Genomic DNA, 16341 nt, shown 5'->3' with positions numbered 1-16341 from the left:
GCCGTACTTTAATTTCCGGACCCCTGCAGCACTTCATTAAAGCACTACTGAGGCCATAGCGAAGTTCACTTGTGGGTGGGGGTGAACACAGTACCCGGTTCCAGGCCCTAAGTCATTTCCTAGGTGGCTACTATTTCACAAGCTGTTTCTTGGCTTGAAGCCTTCAGGCTGGGGAGGTGGAGGAGTTGGTGCCTCCAAGGCAAGCGGTGGACGAGAGAAGGGTGGCGTCTGCTCCAGCTCCATTACCACTGGCCTCCCTCACCACTGCTCCTCAGCAAACATTAACTGCACTTAGAAACTGTGGGAGTCAGGCATTTGTCAGGGGATGGGATGACGTGAGGAGAGGTCCAGGAAGAACAGATGCTTAGAAAGACAGCTGCGTGAGTTGAGGCTACTTTGCCCTCTTCCCCTGCTCTCCTTTCATCTCTCAAGACCTTCAAGCAGATGTGAAGCCCTGTAGCTGTTTAATTAGCATCTCCTTAGGTTTAATGACCAGCAGTCAGGGTGGGCCTCGGAGTTTATGCAGCTCAGGTCTAACTGAAAATGTGTTGGCTGGGCTGAGGAAGTCTGTCTCCCCCTTTCACAGGCTTACCACTGCCCCCTACAGAGCAGAGAGACCCCCACCTGGTAGCAAGCTCTGGATTGTACCCCGTAGATCCCAGACTCTCATGAGTGCTCTGATTATAGGCATGTGGCCCCACACCCAGCTTGGCTAAGTATCTTATTAGTACCTTTGATACAGACTTATTCATTGCTGACTTTTCCTTACCTTCCACTCCTTCTGTGAAGAGGCTGGCCTGAGAACAGCAACGGTTACCATGACCACTACCGCCATTAATGACTAAGGACATACGATACCATGTATGTATTGATAATGATTAGTTTTTGCAAAAACTTGATGACACTGCTGAAGGATTTTCTAACATGCCATTTTACGGATGAGGAACTCAAAACTCAAGGAAATCATCCGGATAGAAAGCAGCCAAGCATAGGGGTGCAGTTGAATAGGAGGAACAGCTTCTGATGTTCTGTAGCACCATTGATCAACGGTAACAACAGCTAATTGTATATTACACAATAGCTAGTTGAGAGGATTCTGAATGTTCCCAGCACAAAGAAATGATAAGCATCAGAGATGACAGATTCGCCGATACCCTGATCTGATCGTTACACATTGTATACACGTATTGAAATGTCAACAGTGCTCCATACATTTGGACAATGGTGACATGTCAATTAAAAATATATACTTTAAAATCAATTAAAAAGGAAATAGAATGAAAGCATATTAAGTGGGGGGAAGAAAAGTAAGAAAAACAAAGCGGCCAAGAAGTTACTTGAGCATGTCTGGTCTCAAGTTCTTTCTGGTCTGCTGTGCATGCTTTCATTGTCATCAGAATAGGGCTTTAAGGTTTTGTAAACGCTATTGTTAAGGAATGTATTGGTGTTTTGTGCATATAGCCATTGCCCCCACGTCCCCCACAAGCACAGGGCTTGGGTAATGAGCCGTGGGTGGACAGGCATCACTGAACTTTGAGCTTCTGTCACTCACAGAGGGGCTGCTTCATGGCTGGGGTGCAGGTGTAGCTCTTTGAGGAAAAGACGTGCAGGAGGGGGGACTTACAGGGAGGCAGCAGAGCAGAGTGGAAGTTTCTGGAACCAAGAAGATCAGCTCTGTTTCCTGTGGGCATGTCTTTTCCCTAGCGTAATAATACCCACTTGACAGAACCAAATGAGATGAGAGGAAGGACACAAAGCCAATGACATGCAGGACAGTCACCTGCTAGCTGTAGTTCTCAGGGGCTCAACATTACTCTCTCCACAGCTCTCTCTCTCTCTCTCTCTCTCTCTCTCTCTCTCTCACACACACACACACACACACACACACATGCATGCACGCTCACTGAGGCACATACACTGCTGCTTAAGATTTTGCCCACAGTCTCTTTCATGCTAGTGTGAGAAACCCTGCATTTATTTTTTAAAAAATTAACTCATGCATAATTTCCCATTGCCCCAAGGCTCGCTTGTGGAGTGCCGAGCATCCAGAGTTTAAGGACTCGGGGTGTCAACAGTGGTGACTTCAGCTGTGCTGCATCCTGTCTGGTCCCTGGATGGAGGGTTGGGTGGCGGCTGCGTTTGATCATGGGTCCTTTGCTCTTCGGCCATGGGATGTCTCACCATCTTCTGCCAAGGCCTTGACCTCCCAAAGGTCAGGCAAAAATCTTCTGAGACTTGAAGCATAACTAGCCTAGGAGCGCCTTGAACTCTGCCCTTACCCGTTGTGAGTGGAGCAGGGTTGTCACACTCTGGAGGCCCCAACTCGTGTGTTCTTTGTTCTCTCTTGGCAGAACCAGCTTCTTGCAAAAGGACTGTTCTTTGTGGAGGAGAAGATCAAGCTGTGCGAAGGCAAGTACGACACGGGCCTCTGTGAGTCAGCCTTTGATGTTTGGACAGCTGAGATGCTTCTGTCCAAAAGTGGCGGGCTCCAAGCGAGTGAATCACCCTGTCCATTGCTTCCTCAGCGAGGTGGCAGCACTCCGGTTTGAGTCAGCTGCTTCCCAGCAGTGCCATTCTGAACTGTGGTTTGAAAAACAAAGTGGGGTCGGGGTAGCTGCTCCGGAGACCTTGTTAAAAGATGTTCCCATCCTGCTGGTCTTTGATGGGACATGGATCCTGCCACACAGTTCCCACTGATCTGCCTCAGGCTACTTCTTGTTGGCCTTTGTCATGTCATATGTATCGGATTGTAGTAAGCAGGAGTCCTTTCCACTTGGGAGGCATTAGCATAAGCAGGCACCCACTCAGTGGGGAATGATTTGATCGGTAAAGGAATACTTCCTGGTCTATGTTAAGGTTTTCAGAAGCCAATTGACAGGACAGAAAGGAATTGATGATTTGGGAGATGGTATGAAAAGTAGCAATTGACTGACCCTATGACTGACCCTATGACCCTATGACCCTATGACCCTATGCTCAGCTCTCACCAGTGTGGAGCCCAGGCTTAGCTCAGCGCTTACTTCTTGGGTGACTTTTGGGAATTGCCTATTTCTGTAGGTCTCGGTCTTTGTCACTTTTAAGGTGATAAAGTGGGGTGAGGGCTTGTAGGAAGCACAAAGCACATAGCTGGCATGACATTGCTCCTGGCACACAAGAGGGAAGCGTGCGGTGGCCTCTTTTTCCTTTGCTTAATCTAATGACCTCTATCTGGAGGTCGGACTTACTTCTGGAACCATACTTAGTAGTTCTACTATCATTTCTTTTTTTTCTTTCTATTTCTGGGAAAGTGACTAGTGTCCAAAAAAGTGGCTCGTAGAAGGATGAAGTCAGAAGGAAAATGAAAAACCACTGGAGAGTTCCAGTGGATGGTGTACGGTGGGTGCCCCATCTCCAAAACCTTTGGAAGGATAGAGGCTGAAATTAATTTCTGCTCATCTGAAATTTTGTGAACCTATATTATTTTTTCTCCCTAAATGCAGGTCTCCTGTGACTTTTTCCCCCCAACTATATAACACCCCCTAAACCAAGGCCTTTGAAAATTTTTTAGAGATCGAGGTTAGAAAACATGATATAAAATGTACCCTCTCAGCCATTTCCCAGTTCAGAAGGGTTGATGTATTTGCAGTGCTACATAACAGAACCCCAGGACTTGTTTTGTGAGACTAAAACTCCCAACCCACTGAGCAGCTCCCCACCAAATGCCCCCCCTCCACAGTCCCTGACAACCACCACCAACATGTTGGTTCCCACAGTTTGTATTTCCCCAGATATCTCATCAATGTGGAATCATGCATTTGTCCTTTTATGATTGGCTTATTTTATTCTACGTAATGTCCTGCAAGTTCATCCATGTTGTAACATAGGACGAGATTCCCTTCTAAATTTAAGGCTGAATAATATTCCAGAACATGGGTGTGCAACATTTTTCCATATCTATTCATCGGTCAATGGAAGGACCTTATTTTAAAGTGCCTGGCTTTGGCTGGGGAACTTAATGGTCCTTTTACATCTTGCAATCAGGCTGATACAGAGATATGGAAGACAGCTGTCCAGTCAAAGGGGCAGAGGGGACAAAATGCGTTGTCCCTGGTGACATTACTTGTGTGTCAATGAAGCCACTGGAAATGTGGAAAACCAGCTCTGGAAGAAAAGGTACTGAGCAAACTAAAGTAAAGGTACTGACTAAACTTTCCTTTTAAGGGGAAAGTTGAATGTCTCATTCAACATCGACACCCTCAGAGTAAACACTCAAGAAATGGAGCTAGATGTGGTGAACAAGGAGGATCCAAGATTCTGCACCTGTCCCTAGAGCCAGGGAACTTTCCTACGGTCTCTTGTGGTCCCAGGGTTCTGGGTATTTGGGGGCTTTCTGCACTGTAAATGGGTGTGTGGGGACTTTCCCATCTTCCCCAGGATTATCTCGACTTTTTGGTTTTATGTGTTAGAACACTAAGAAGGATTTTGTTTGGATAAAAGGATTCGCTTACTAGAAGGTAAAGCTTGAAAACAGCCAACATGATCTATCCAGTTACCAAGCAGACTTCACTTGGTTGACATATTTGCTTATGTCTGAGCGTCATTGTGGTATACGTACATTCTTGCATCATGGCTGCAGAAAGGGCAGGCGGCAAAGTTCACGTCCATTTGTCACATCTTGTGAGCAGGAGGCGTCATGTGACTTTCGGTAATCTTTTCTAGAGCCTTGCTGACCTTGGCAGTCAGAGAGTTTCTTCTACCTATGTATGTACTTCTGGGGTCTAAACTCCCATAAGACATTGGAGGACAGGTTTGATAAGACAGACATGTAGGACCTCCCATACAGACCACCTTCATATTTTCAGGGAGCTAAGTCCCTGACTCACAAAGCGAAGTCACCTGTGTCCTTTAACGCTTTCTTCCCCAGGGTGACCCTGCTTTGTTGGTGTGTGTTGATCTGATGCTCTTTTAGAGACACTTTCCAGACCTCCATGACTGTCTGAAGTTTGCCGCCAGCAGACTGATCCAGCTTCTTGGGAGGTACTTCCTGCTGCCAGGTGGGAGAATTCCCTTGCATTCCAGGGGACCTCCATCCTGGTTCTGCAGTAGGCACCTCCCTGACCAGCACCTTCTCTCTGCTGCCCTGCCTCAGGCTTGGATGCCTCTGCTTGTCTTTATTGTGAAAGGCTTAAGGTTTAAGATGGGGGCCACCCACAAAGTAGCTAATATAGCCCCTTCTCCTTTGGGTTACATTACCTTTGTGTTGCGGTTCACCTTGATTTAGGACCTGGGGGGGTTGAACATTTCAGATGGTCCCTTTGACTCCCCTGTCTCCTCCCTGCAGTGACTATGCATTGCCTGCATTGGAAAGCATGTTGACTTTGATTCAATCAACCATGTATCAGTTACTTCGGAGATACCTGGTGCTCAGCTGGGTGCTGGAGATATAGTGGTAAACAAAACTATCAGAGGAATAGGCCCTGGTAGAGCTCCTAAGATGGTAATTTTAATCAAAGTACCACCATATGTTTCTATGACTAGGCAAACATTAGGAACATAATCCATGGTAGAAGACCTGACCAGTGTGGGAAGATTTTTCACGTAGAGGTGAAATGTGAGCTGTAACAAGGAAGGTAAACAGAAGTAGGTCACACAGAGAGAGGTGGGTGAGAAGTCTGGGGAGAGAGACTAGCCTGTGCAAAGGCCCTGTGGCATGGGTTTTTGTGGAGTGAAGGGCTGAGATGAAATCTTCCTAGAGCCCAGAGGCTGAATAGAGCAGAGAGTGAGGACACAGAAGGAGACAGATTCTCTTGGCTGTGTAGGCCACACTATGGAAGTTTCTTCACCCAAAGGGAAAGGCAAGTGTTCCTGATGATTATTAAGACCTGCTTTATACATCCTTGTCTTTGGATTAAGTAGCACTTCCTTCCCATCACAGGCCTTCACATCTGCAAAATCCACATATAGCACTTGGTATTTGCTGTTTATTCATTTGAAGGCTTTAAAATTGATCTATTGACTTGTCTTGCATGGTGCTGAGCAACAGAGATACAGGGGTGAGCAGCTCACACAGGCCCATGTGTCACGGCCACATTCCTGGAGGGGATGGGGCATAGACAAGCAGTTCCATCAAGTGTGGTTAATGTTCTGCCAGAGAAAGTGGGGGCCTGTGGGTTTGCAATTCTCCCCTGATCTGTGAGCCAGTAGTCACGTTCTTGGTCTGTTCTCTCCCTAGCCAGTGCCGTTATTGTCCATTAAATTAAATGATGGGAGATGCTAAATGAATCTTTCAAGATTCATTCAGTGGAACTCGTAGTGTTTGCCAAGCACCTCTGTCTCTGTGTCTCATCTTGGCTGACCCAGTTTCTCTGCCTGGATTGAGCAAAGACAGTGCCCAGTCAGCTCTGATATCTAGGTCATTAAGCAGCTGCCACCGAGGGCATAGTTCCTCTCACAGCCCTTTTGGTGGCGTTGGGTGACCTGTGTGCTCTAGCCTGAGGGTGGAACTTGTTTGTAGCCCGGGCTTCCAGGTCCTAGGGGCGAGTAGGCACAGAATCAAGAGGTGAATCCAGTGTTTGCAGGTGACCTCTTCAGAGAATGCTGCCCTCTCACTTACTGTGTACATCAGTGAGTAGTGGTGACAGTTTCAACGTCTTCTTTCTGTCAGCTGACAACTCAAACCTACAATAAGGCCAGTGTATCACTGGCTATAAAAACAGAACTGGAACTGCACATGATCTTCCCAGCTGAGGTGCACAGAACGGGACACCTTAATAGGTAGGGCCTAGTTTAAGATGGTTAGGTCGTGCAGGCCATCGCCCTTGGAAGGGATGAATGCTGATGCTGTGGAGTTAGTTCTTAGGGGGTTACACAAGCCTGACTCCCGAATTGCTCTGCCACTTCCGGTCTTGCCATGCGCCACTTCCGGTCTTCCTCACCACTTACCATTGTGACACCATCTACTTTGTGATTCCTAGTGAGACTGCTATATTTCTGTCCTGACAAGTTATGGTGGCCTTAGCTGGGGATAAAGACCCTGTAACACCAGGGACAAAGCTCCTGGCCACAAATTTTAGAGCTCCGAGACTTCACATTTGAGATGGAGCTATCTCCTGGCCTCTCCTGTGAGTAATGACAAGTTCTTTTCTTTCTTTCTCCCCTCCCGTCTTCTCGCCCTCGTGTAGGTGAAAATCGCATTGAGGTTCTGGCTGAAGTCTGGGACCACTTCTTCACTGAGACTCTCCCCACCCTGCAGGCAATATTTTATCCAGTTCAGGTCAGTCTTGCTGGGGAGCATCCTACTGCTGTCCTCAGCCATCTGCCTCCTCTCTTGACCTTTGTGAGCCAGGGCCTCCTGGTGGATGGGGGAGAGCCTGGAGTGGGCATTTGAGCCAGCAAAGGACTGTGGAGGTCTTCTGAGGCCTCTACGGTTCTATATTTAGTGTTTAACTTCAAGCAAAGAAGGGAGCCTGCTTAACTAGCAATTTGTAGGCTCTTGTTACCCTCTTGGTTTTGAGCATGTTTTTAGATTCTTGGAGTGTTTTCTTTCTTTTCTAAAGTAGAGAAGATAGAGAAGGAGATTTTTCCTTTTTTTTTTCTTTTCTTTTCTTTTCTGTTCCTCCCACCTCTTTCGTTCTCTCTCATTTTTTTTTTTTAAAGCGCAACTTTCAAGCTGTTGTCCTCCCAATTGTGGGAAAAGGATAATGCTCCCTTCCCTGTCCATCATAAGGAATCTTAAAGACCAAGAGCCTCATAATGTAAAGTGCCATGTGGGAATCCATAGACTCCATTCAAGAGTGTGGGTTTAGACAAGTCATTTAACTTGTACTTGTATAGCTCCACTCGCCTCCTGCAAAATGAGGACCTAGAGTAAAAGAGGAGTGACTGTGTTTAATTCTTGTACTGTGACCTTGACTCTTTCTATGCTTATATTGATTTCCTTCCCCCTAATACCACAGCTGATTGCTGCCAGGTCAGAATGGCCACCCTGCAAGGAAGGCGGCCCTTGGAGATTCCTCTCCGAAATGCACATCTCTCTCATGTTCTACTCCTCCTCCTGGGGTGGAGGCTTCAGATGTAATTGGACTTTGTTGAAGTGTGGGTATAATATGCAGAATAGGAACAGAGCTGTTAGCAATGGTTGGAATTTCCTCATACCGTGGGGGAAGAGCCCAGGGGACTGTTTGGTTTGAATGGTGTTTTAAAGGAATTTGAAATTGCTTAAAATATATATCCAATATTTCAAACCTGGGAGGCTGTGCTTACAGATTTCATTTCCTGTTTTAAGTCTGGCCCTGCCATTTCCAGTAAGACAAAACAGATAGAAGCCCCTGGCCCACAGCCTGTTCCTTTCTTTCATCACATTCTTAGTCCCAGCCTGCATTTATGTGGATAGTACAGCCTCTGTGCCCACAGACTGCCCTCCTTTTACGCAGTAGGCACCTAATGACCAGCAGGAGGTCTTTTCTTAAGAAGACAGACAGAGGGGTGGAGTCAGGGTTGCCCAATTTAGCAAATAAGAATACTGGATGGCAAGTTGTATCTGAATCTGACATAAATCACAAATATTGCAAAGCTTGGGAGCTTTTTGTATTGAAAAAATGATGCAAATTTAACTGGACATCCTGTTTTATCTGGCAGCCATCTAGGAGGGGATGGGCAGATTTGGGTTTCTTAGGGCCATTTGGGCAGTGAGTTCCAAGGTGCTCAGGATGTTTCTAGAATGGGGAGTGTGGCATCTGAGTGGAAATGGCCCCAGTACAGTCAAGAAAGGGCAAAGAAGGTCCCTCTGAAGAGTCTAAGGATGGTGTTGTCCTGATTCTCTTGAAATTTCATAAGATCTGACAATAATTGACATTGCCCTATTTAATCTTCCCAGCCCTCAACCACTGACTTGAATTTCTCCTGCACTCTATTTTGCCATAACTGCTACTTGGCTGATCACTTTCTTTCCTTGTCCACTCTTGAGGGCATTTACCTGTGCCAGCCTGGTTTGTTCAGTTAGCTGACACTGGGTGAGGGTGATATAAACTCAATTTGTGTGTAGCCCAAATTTAGAAGAGGTGGGGAAGATCTGTGGCAAATGTATATGCAGAAGTGGCAAACTGTGCCTCCCCCTACCTTTGTGTTCTCAGCTGACCCAGATTCATATATTCATGAGTTTATGAGACAGAATTCTCTCAACTTGCACTCTTTCTTTGGGGTTACTCAGAGTCACTGGATGGCACCTTGGACCAAGTGGACATGCTTGCGCTCTCCCTTCCTCTCTCTCTCTCTCTCTCTGTCTCTCTCTCTCTCTCTCTGTCTCTCAGACAGAGGTTATGAGATGCTATGTATGTCTTGGTTATTCTTTGTGTAAAACAAGAATAGAAAACCCAGTTCTGGATTAGTATGAATTCCCGCTCTGATTTACTGTGAACTGAAAAGATGGCAGGGGCTTCATAACAAGTCCATACGCTGGTTAATGGTCCCAAATGGTCCTCTAATTAAGCAATGATTATCTTGTTTGTGTGGCAGGTTGGTCTAGCTTGGCACTCCACAATCTCCCATAAATGCACTTTCTGCTAGCATCAGAGGTAGATTTTGCATACAGAGCGGGCCTTTGTGGCTCTGGGGACCAACAAGCTTTCAAAATAAAGCCCCATGTTTTTGGTGAGATTAGTGACACAGGGAATTGGAGCCAGTTCCAATGTAAATGATGGTTCAACACTGTTGAACTGGACCCCATTCCCTTACTGTTCAACATACGAAGAACCAAGGGTGGATGCATTGTGCCCCTCTGGTCACTTATACATCCAGACCTTTGTCCTGAGTGTGTAAAATTTAACCTTGGGCTTGGAAGGCCCAGTGGCAAAAACCCTTCACTCCATATAGGCAATTGCTCTTAAAAGGTTATTTTTCATCCTCTGGACTTTTCTAGAAATTCTAGAAATTTCTACCTGTTCCAGGTAGGTACCTTAACCACTCATGCCTAGCCTGTGTCCAGAAGACAGCAGCTGCTTCATGGGAGAGGTGATCTGGGGAGAAACAGGGATAGGAGGCAGCACCAAAGAAGAAGAGAGCAGTTCAAAGACTGACCTGCCCTTGGTTGGCCTGGGTTCAAGTCTTCAGCCTGCCACTTACCGTCTTGACAATCTCAGGAAAATAACCTCGCCTTTCTGAGCCTCTGTTTCCTTCCATGAAATCATAAGACCTGCTGCATGGGTGGGGGTGGTCCTGGTGTGAAGACCCTGGTTTTTCTTTTCCTTGCACAGGAAAAGCAAGAGTGTAATAATACATTAAAAGCACTTAACTTAGTGTAGGGCCTAAAATTATCAATATTACCAATATCAACATTATCATAATTATTCTTTGCACGGTCAAAAGGTGTTGGAACCTTAGCTGATGGTGACCAGTTATCTGGATTTATTTTGCCCATGTCATGGCTAAGCTGATGGGTTTGGGATGGGTTTCTCTGGAGTGACCACCATAATCATCCTACTTAAAAAATCATCCTCTCCATTGGAAATCTCCAGAGCCTGTTTTATACTCTTTTATTGGGTGTAGAAATCAGTGCATGCTTTTCAAATGGTATCATGTCAGTGTGTATAAGACATTTTAAAGGCAGATTTTGATCATGCAATTTTGCTCTGAAGGTATGGTAAAACTGATATGCTGAAAAAGGTGCTCATGAAACGTGGATGCATGTATTCATTATAGCCTCACTGTGGCCACCCCCAAAAGACATCTTGAATGAGGAGATGGCTACTAACGAATATGTTGATTCAGTGAAATACTATTCAGCCTTTAAAAAGGGGTACTGAGAAGCAGCAACATGAGCTGATGGACAGATATGCAAAATATGCTAAGTTAAGCAAAGCAAATTGTGTGACAATAAGAAAGCCATAATCTCTATGTGTATTTAAAGGTCATATGTATAATTTTATAGATGTAGAAAATTTCTAGAAAAGTCCAGAGGATGAAAAATAACCTTTTAAGAGTGATTGACTATATGGAGTGAGAATGAGACTAGAAAAGCATTTTACTGTTTATTTTAACTGCTTTTCTTAGCCATTTAAATCTTTGCCTATAAATATCTGTTACCTTATGATTTTAAAAATGAAATGCATTAAAAAAGAACAAGGCAAAGAAATGAAAATTATTATCTGGACTGCTGAGTTGCAGGTTCTAACTGGCTTCTGGATGCCTATAGGGGATTCTGGGTAAAATGGTCCTGTGGAGTGACTGGTAGTTGTTGACCTGCAGTTCCTAGAATTTGTTATTTTTCCTTGCTGTCTCCTCTTTGCACCGGATCGCTGTTTAGAAGTCTGCGCATCCCAGCCTCCCTTCTCTTTCTCTGTATTCCATGGTTCAGATCAAACAGTTCCATCATTCACCTCACAAAAGGGTTGTGAATAAAAGCTAGACCAGTCCTATCAGCACCCAGCATCATGCAGGACCCAAGAACCCTGGGACTGAACAGAATAATGAGGTCCAGTATGGGTTCTTTCACATCCCCACCCATCAGTCTATCAGACATAATCCCACTTGCCCAACTTTTCAGATACTGAAAGAATAAAGCCAAGGGAAGAGTCAGGTGTGCTGGTATGTGGCAGTAATGCCAGCACTCAGGAGGCTGAGGCAGAAGTGTTAAGAGATCAAGGGTCTGAGACCAGCCCGGGCTACATAATGATACCCTGCCCTACCCCACCCCAAGTGAAAGTGCCTCCTAATTAAGATAACTTATCCAAAGTACCCAACACAATTTGTAATTAGTTTAATGGTATATAAAAAAGCTATAAAGATAGGAAATAGATATGAAATTATAAAGCCTGGTTATGGGTACCCCATGAAGTTACAGTGCAGTGGGCGATACCAGGTATGTGTGAACATCCTAACTTCTGCGACAGGCAGGAAATGACAAAGTTATAGTAAAAAGTACCCTAGGAGGAAGCAAATGCTGGTGAGTAGAAACAGCATTTATAGCACATGTACTGCATGCCAGGCTCTCTGCCCTCCTGGGGAACAGACTGTTCAGCAGTGCTGCCTGGGTGATGCCAGCCAGTCTCCACACAGCGGGACCATGCAGCATTGTTTTGTAATCACATCCAGTCTCCCTGGAAGTGGCTGGACAAGTGGGTTCTTGTCCTTCCTAGATCCCAGGGCAATGTTTTTAGGACCAAAGCATTTCTGTCCAAAGCCCAAAATGATTTCATCTTTAGACCTTTGGCACATGACTTACTAGAGTCAGGCAGTACACCAGGCTTGTCAAAACCTGGATTCCCAGACTACCTCCTCAGAGTTTTCTGCCACAGAATATTTGCAGTGGAGCCTGAGGATTCGGTATTTCTAATGGTTCCCTAGGTGATGGTGGTGATGGTGGTGGTGGTGCTGGTGGTGGTGGTGCTGGTGCTGATAGTGATGGTGCTGATAGTGATGGTGGTGATGGTGATGGTGATGGTGATGGTGATGGTGATGGTGGTGGTCGTGGTGCTGGTCCAGGCTGTTAGTCAGGGTTGCTCCGAGAAAGAGAACCAGCAGCTTGTCTTGCAGCGTCTCAGCACATAGCAGCATTTACACAGTGATGGACTGCATATACCACATGGCCCCATATGATGGTATCACCAGTGACATCCTAGCCACCTTCATCTATGCAAATATATTCTGATGTTTACAAAAGGATGACACTGCTCACCCAAACAGCTCCGAGTATACTGGGATACGGTTTGGGGAACAGAAACTGGAAGGGCTTGGGAAGGGGGGAAATTGCCTTTGGGGGTGATCAGAAAGGCAGTGGGGGTGAAGAGTGGTTAAACTGAGCCCATTCAGTCTGTACGGTGTTGGGTTTTTTTTGGGGGGGGAGCTGCAGATATAGTAAGTATCCCTATAAAACCCTAGGGGGTTATGACAAGTGTAAAACTGCCTTAACCTTTGCAGACTTGGGGGGCAGGAAGCTATGTTCTGTTTGGGGTGAGGGGACCACAAGGACAACTTTGGCTCTACCAGGAGTGACCAATTGTGGGTGTGTTCACTGTGTGTAGGTGTGTGCATGCTTATGCACTCTGTGCACACACACACACACACACACACACACACACACATGCACACACACATGTATGTGTGAAGGAGAGCTTGGGAAATGATCTATCTTCTTTCTGTCTTGGAACCCTTCAGGAATCTAAGATCCTACAGTTTGGGTTTGAAGCCCAGTTCCATTTTAGGTAAATTACTGTCCTTCCCTAGTATTTACAAGTGTTCATCTGTGGAATGGATTTTATAACAGTGCCTCTCTCAGAGGATGGTTGTGTTGCTCTGTTCAGGCTGCTAATAACAGAATCCCCCAGAGGAAGTGGCTTATAAAGAACAGAAATTTATTTCTCTTGGTTCTGGAGGCTGTTAAGTGCAAGATTAAGGTGCATGCAGGTTCAGTGTCTGGTGAGGGCCCGTTTCTTTTTTTCTTGCTGTGTCCTCATGCGGGGAAAGGGTGATGGGTCTCTCTGGGGCCTCTTTTATAAAGACACTAACCCCATTCCTAGGGTCCTCCTCCTTATGACCTAGTCACCCCGCATAGGCTTTAACTACAAATACTATCACCTGTGGGGGATGGGGGGTGGGGGTTCAGATTTTAACATAGGAATCTGACCCAAATATTCAGAACATAGCAGTGGTCATGAGGATTAAATATTTATATCTGAACAGTTAGAATCCTACCTAGCACATAGAGCTTAATGACTGCCAGCTCTTGTGACTATGTTGGTTTCATCCTCTGTCCCCCACCCCCACAGCTGAGAAGTCCCTTTCCTTTGACTTTCCCAATTATTGCCTTCCTAAGTTACTTGTATTTATCTGAGGATCTAATTTTATGTAAACAATCTGAGGTTTCGTATTTCCTTTTGCCTGGCATATGATGGGTCCCTAAATACCTAGGATCTGAAGTCGAGGGAGCAGCCTTAGTACAAGGAAGCGGCACCGATCTTTCCTTTTGTTTGTCCCTCATCTTCTTCCCTTTCCCTCCTTCCTAACCACTCATAGCACCGGACAGCATATTCCCAATGATATATATCTTGCATTCTCCTTGGGTTATTTATCAATAGGTTGAGTCACATCTTACCTTAAAAAAAGCTCTAATTCTGGAAGATTGGAGCTGGGTCTTCAGCTCTGACAGCCCCCACAGGGCCTTGGGGATGCCTGCACCTGGCTCATCCTGGGTGCTCTGCAAACACGCGTTGTCCAGAACGCCGCCTGGCTGGTGGCAGCTCCCGCAAGCTCTCACCTCTCACCTTCTCTGCTCCCCAGGGACAGGAGCTGACCATCCGCCAGATCTCCCTGCTGGGCTTTCGCGACTTGGTCCTACTAAAGGTTAAGCCGGGTGACTTGCTGCTGCTGTCACAGTCTAAGCTGCCTTCCTCCATTATCCAGATGTTGCTTATCCTGCAGGTGAGAGGCCCAGGGCCCAGGGGGAGGATGGGGAAGAACAAGACCAAATGCCAGAGCACCTTATCCTGGATGAGTCTTCATTAGTTTGTGAGTGCATGTTTGGTAGTTAATTTGTTTATTTCCTGTGCATTCACAGAGTGCCTTGTGGGTCCCTGGTGTTGGGATTGCAGTGGGGAGAGATGGAAGCATGTTTTTCATCCAGGAAGTGGCATCCGTTCTCCCCTCTCCACTTACATGAGAGAGTCATGGGTTGCAAGGAGCAGCAAAGATCCCAGAGCTCATTACAAGGTTTCCAATGTAGATGGGCTTTAGGACAGAACGAGACCATGCAAGGTCTCAGTACCACTGACGCGCCTGTACTTCCTGGTCTCTACTTATATCTGATGCAGCCTCTTCAGTGGCTCAATATCTCTTGTTCTTGGTCTTTTTTTTCTGAACAATGTGTCCAGTGCTTTGTTTTGCAGCTAGTCAACCAAGGCATGCTACAGCATGTGTGTTTCCAAAAAGACCATCCTGCTAGCTGTGAGCGTCTCTTACTTCCAATTCTTAATCAGTCATAGGAAGATGAGCTAACATGTGTTGGACCCTGGCTATTTGCCAGGCACACACCAAGGACTTATAATGTGGTGTTTTCTTTATCGTTTGTTTTGTTTTGTTTTGTTTTCCAGTACCTTGCACTTGCCAGGCAGGCGCTGTGCTGCTGAGCTAAATCCCCAGCCCCTGTGGTGTTTTCTTAAATAATCAAAAAACCAATTTATGAGGTTGGCATTGTTTTTAGTGCCATGTTACAGATGAAGAAAGTAAAATTTACGGCATTACCAACCTGTCTGAAATCTCTTATTTATTTATTTATTTTATTTATTTATTTTAAAGAGAATAGTAAAAAAAAAAAAGAACAATAGCAAGATACAAACAAAGCAAAGCAAGAACATCAAAAATGATATCGAGTTTCAAACCAAATGATAGGAATTAACAGTGGTTGTTATATCACATATTGTTATCTTCAACGAAGTTGCTCAGATTACCAGATGCAAGAATGGAAGTTTGATCAAACCATTAAAGAGAATACAAAAATAATAATTTAAAAAAACATTACAGACAATACAGAGTTTCACCAGACAAGATGGTAGGAATTCACCAGTGGTTGTTATATTGCATATTATTGTCTTCATATCAATTGCTCAAATTATCAGATATAAGCATGCAAAATTGGTCAAAATATAAAAAAAATTTAAGCATTAACTGTTCCTTTCAATAAACCACCAGACATCAGCAGTACAGTTATCCCAGATATCCTTCTATATATATGTATATATATGTACACACATATATATACCCTTAGTGTTTCCTTTCTTTTTCTTCTTTCCCTCATCCCGGTTGTTCCCTCCTTTGAGCAGTTTCTTTCCTTTTCATATTATCTATTGTACATTTACTTTTTCATTTTCTTCCACTAGGGATTATTTACTAAGAAATGGTGAGATTCAGAGCTTTGTATACCTTGTATCCTCCTGAAGGGAAAGAATCTGATTGGTCCACCTTGGGCTAGGTGATTTCCCTTTGCCCAATCAGTTATGACCTTGAGTAGAAACAAGTAGCACAAACATGGCCTCAGCTGGCCCATTCCCATGGGTGTCTATGAACAGAACTTCTTTCTCAGGCTTCATTCCTGATCCTGCTAATGGTGATCTTTCAGGGCAGGAATGAAGTGTCAGGCACAGCGCCCCAATGCCCCACCTCCCTTAGCTGGTGTCCTCTTTTGATTCCCTAAGCCAGACCATTGTTCAGGGCACTTGTCTTTTTTCCTGTAATTCCAGAAGAGGAAGAGCTGCCTAACAGGAAGAGGGCGGGTGTAACGGCTGGAATGGGAATGACAGTTCAAGCATCTTTATGCTAGGGGAAGACGGAAGACCAGAAATAGGAACGTGCATGTGCAGGTTGCATCTGAGAAGT

The 16341-nt window shown here is 45.3% G+C and overlaps 1 protein-coding gene across 10 annotated transcripts in view; it reads left to right on the top strand.

Annotated features, from left to right (window-relative positions):
• The window catches only part of Prr5l (proline rich 5 like), a 96824-nt gene that overhangs the window by 64088 nt on the left and 16395 nt on the right, over positions 1-16341 (top strand). For 9 of the 10 annotated variants that reach the window (XM_013514246.1, XM_005384108.2, XM_005384107.2 and 6 more), the window contains 3 exons: positions 2352-2409; positions 7161-7252; positions 14251-14391. In XM_013514246.1, coding sequence (XP_013369700.1) covers positions 2352-2409; positions 7161-7252; positions 14251-14391 — 291 coding nt within the window. Of the gene's footprint in view, positions 1-789; positions 862-2351; positions 2410-7160; positions 7253-14250; positions 14392-16341 lie in introns of all 10 variants that reach the window. The other variant, XM_013514249.1, reaches the window with a different exon arrangement.

The sequence above is a fragment of the Chinchilla lanigera genome, unplaced genomic scaffold (assembly GCF_000276665.1).
Source record: "Chinchilla lanigera isolate Chin_1 unplaced genomic scaffold, ChiLan1.0 scaffold00021, whole genome shotgun sequence".
Taxonomy (NCBI): Eukaryota; Metazoa; Chordata; class Mammalia; order Rodentia; family Chinchillidae; genus Chinchilla; species Chinchilla lanigera.
This window is presented reverse-complemented; position numbering and strand designations above follow the sequence as displayed.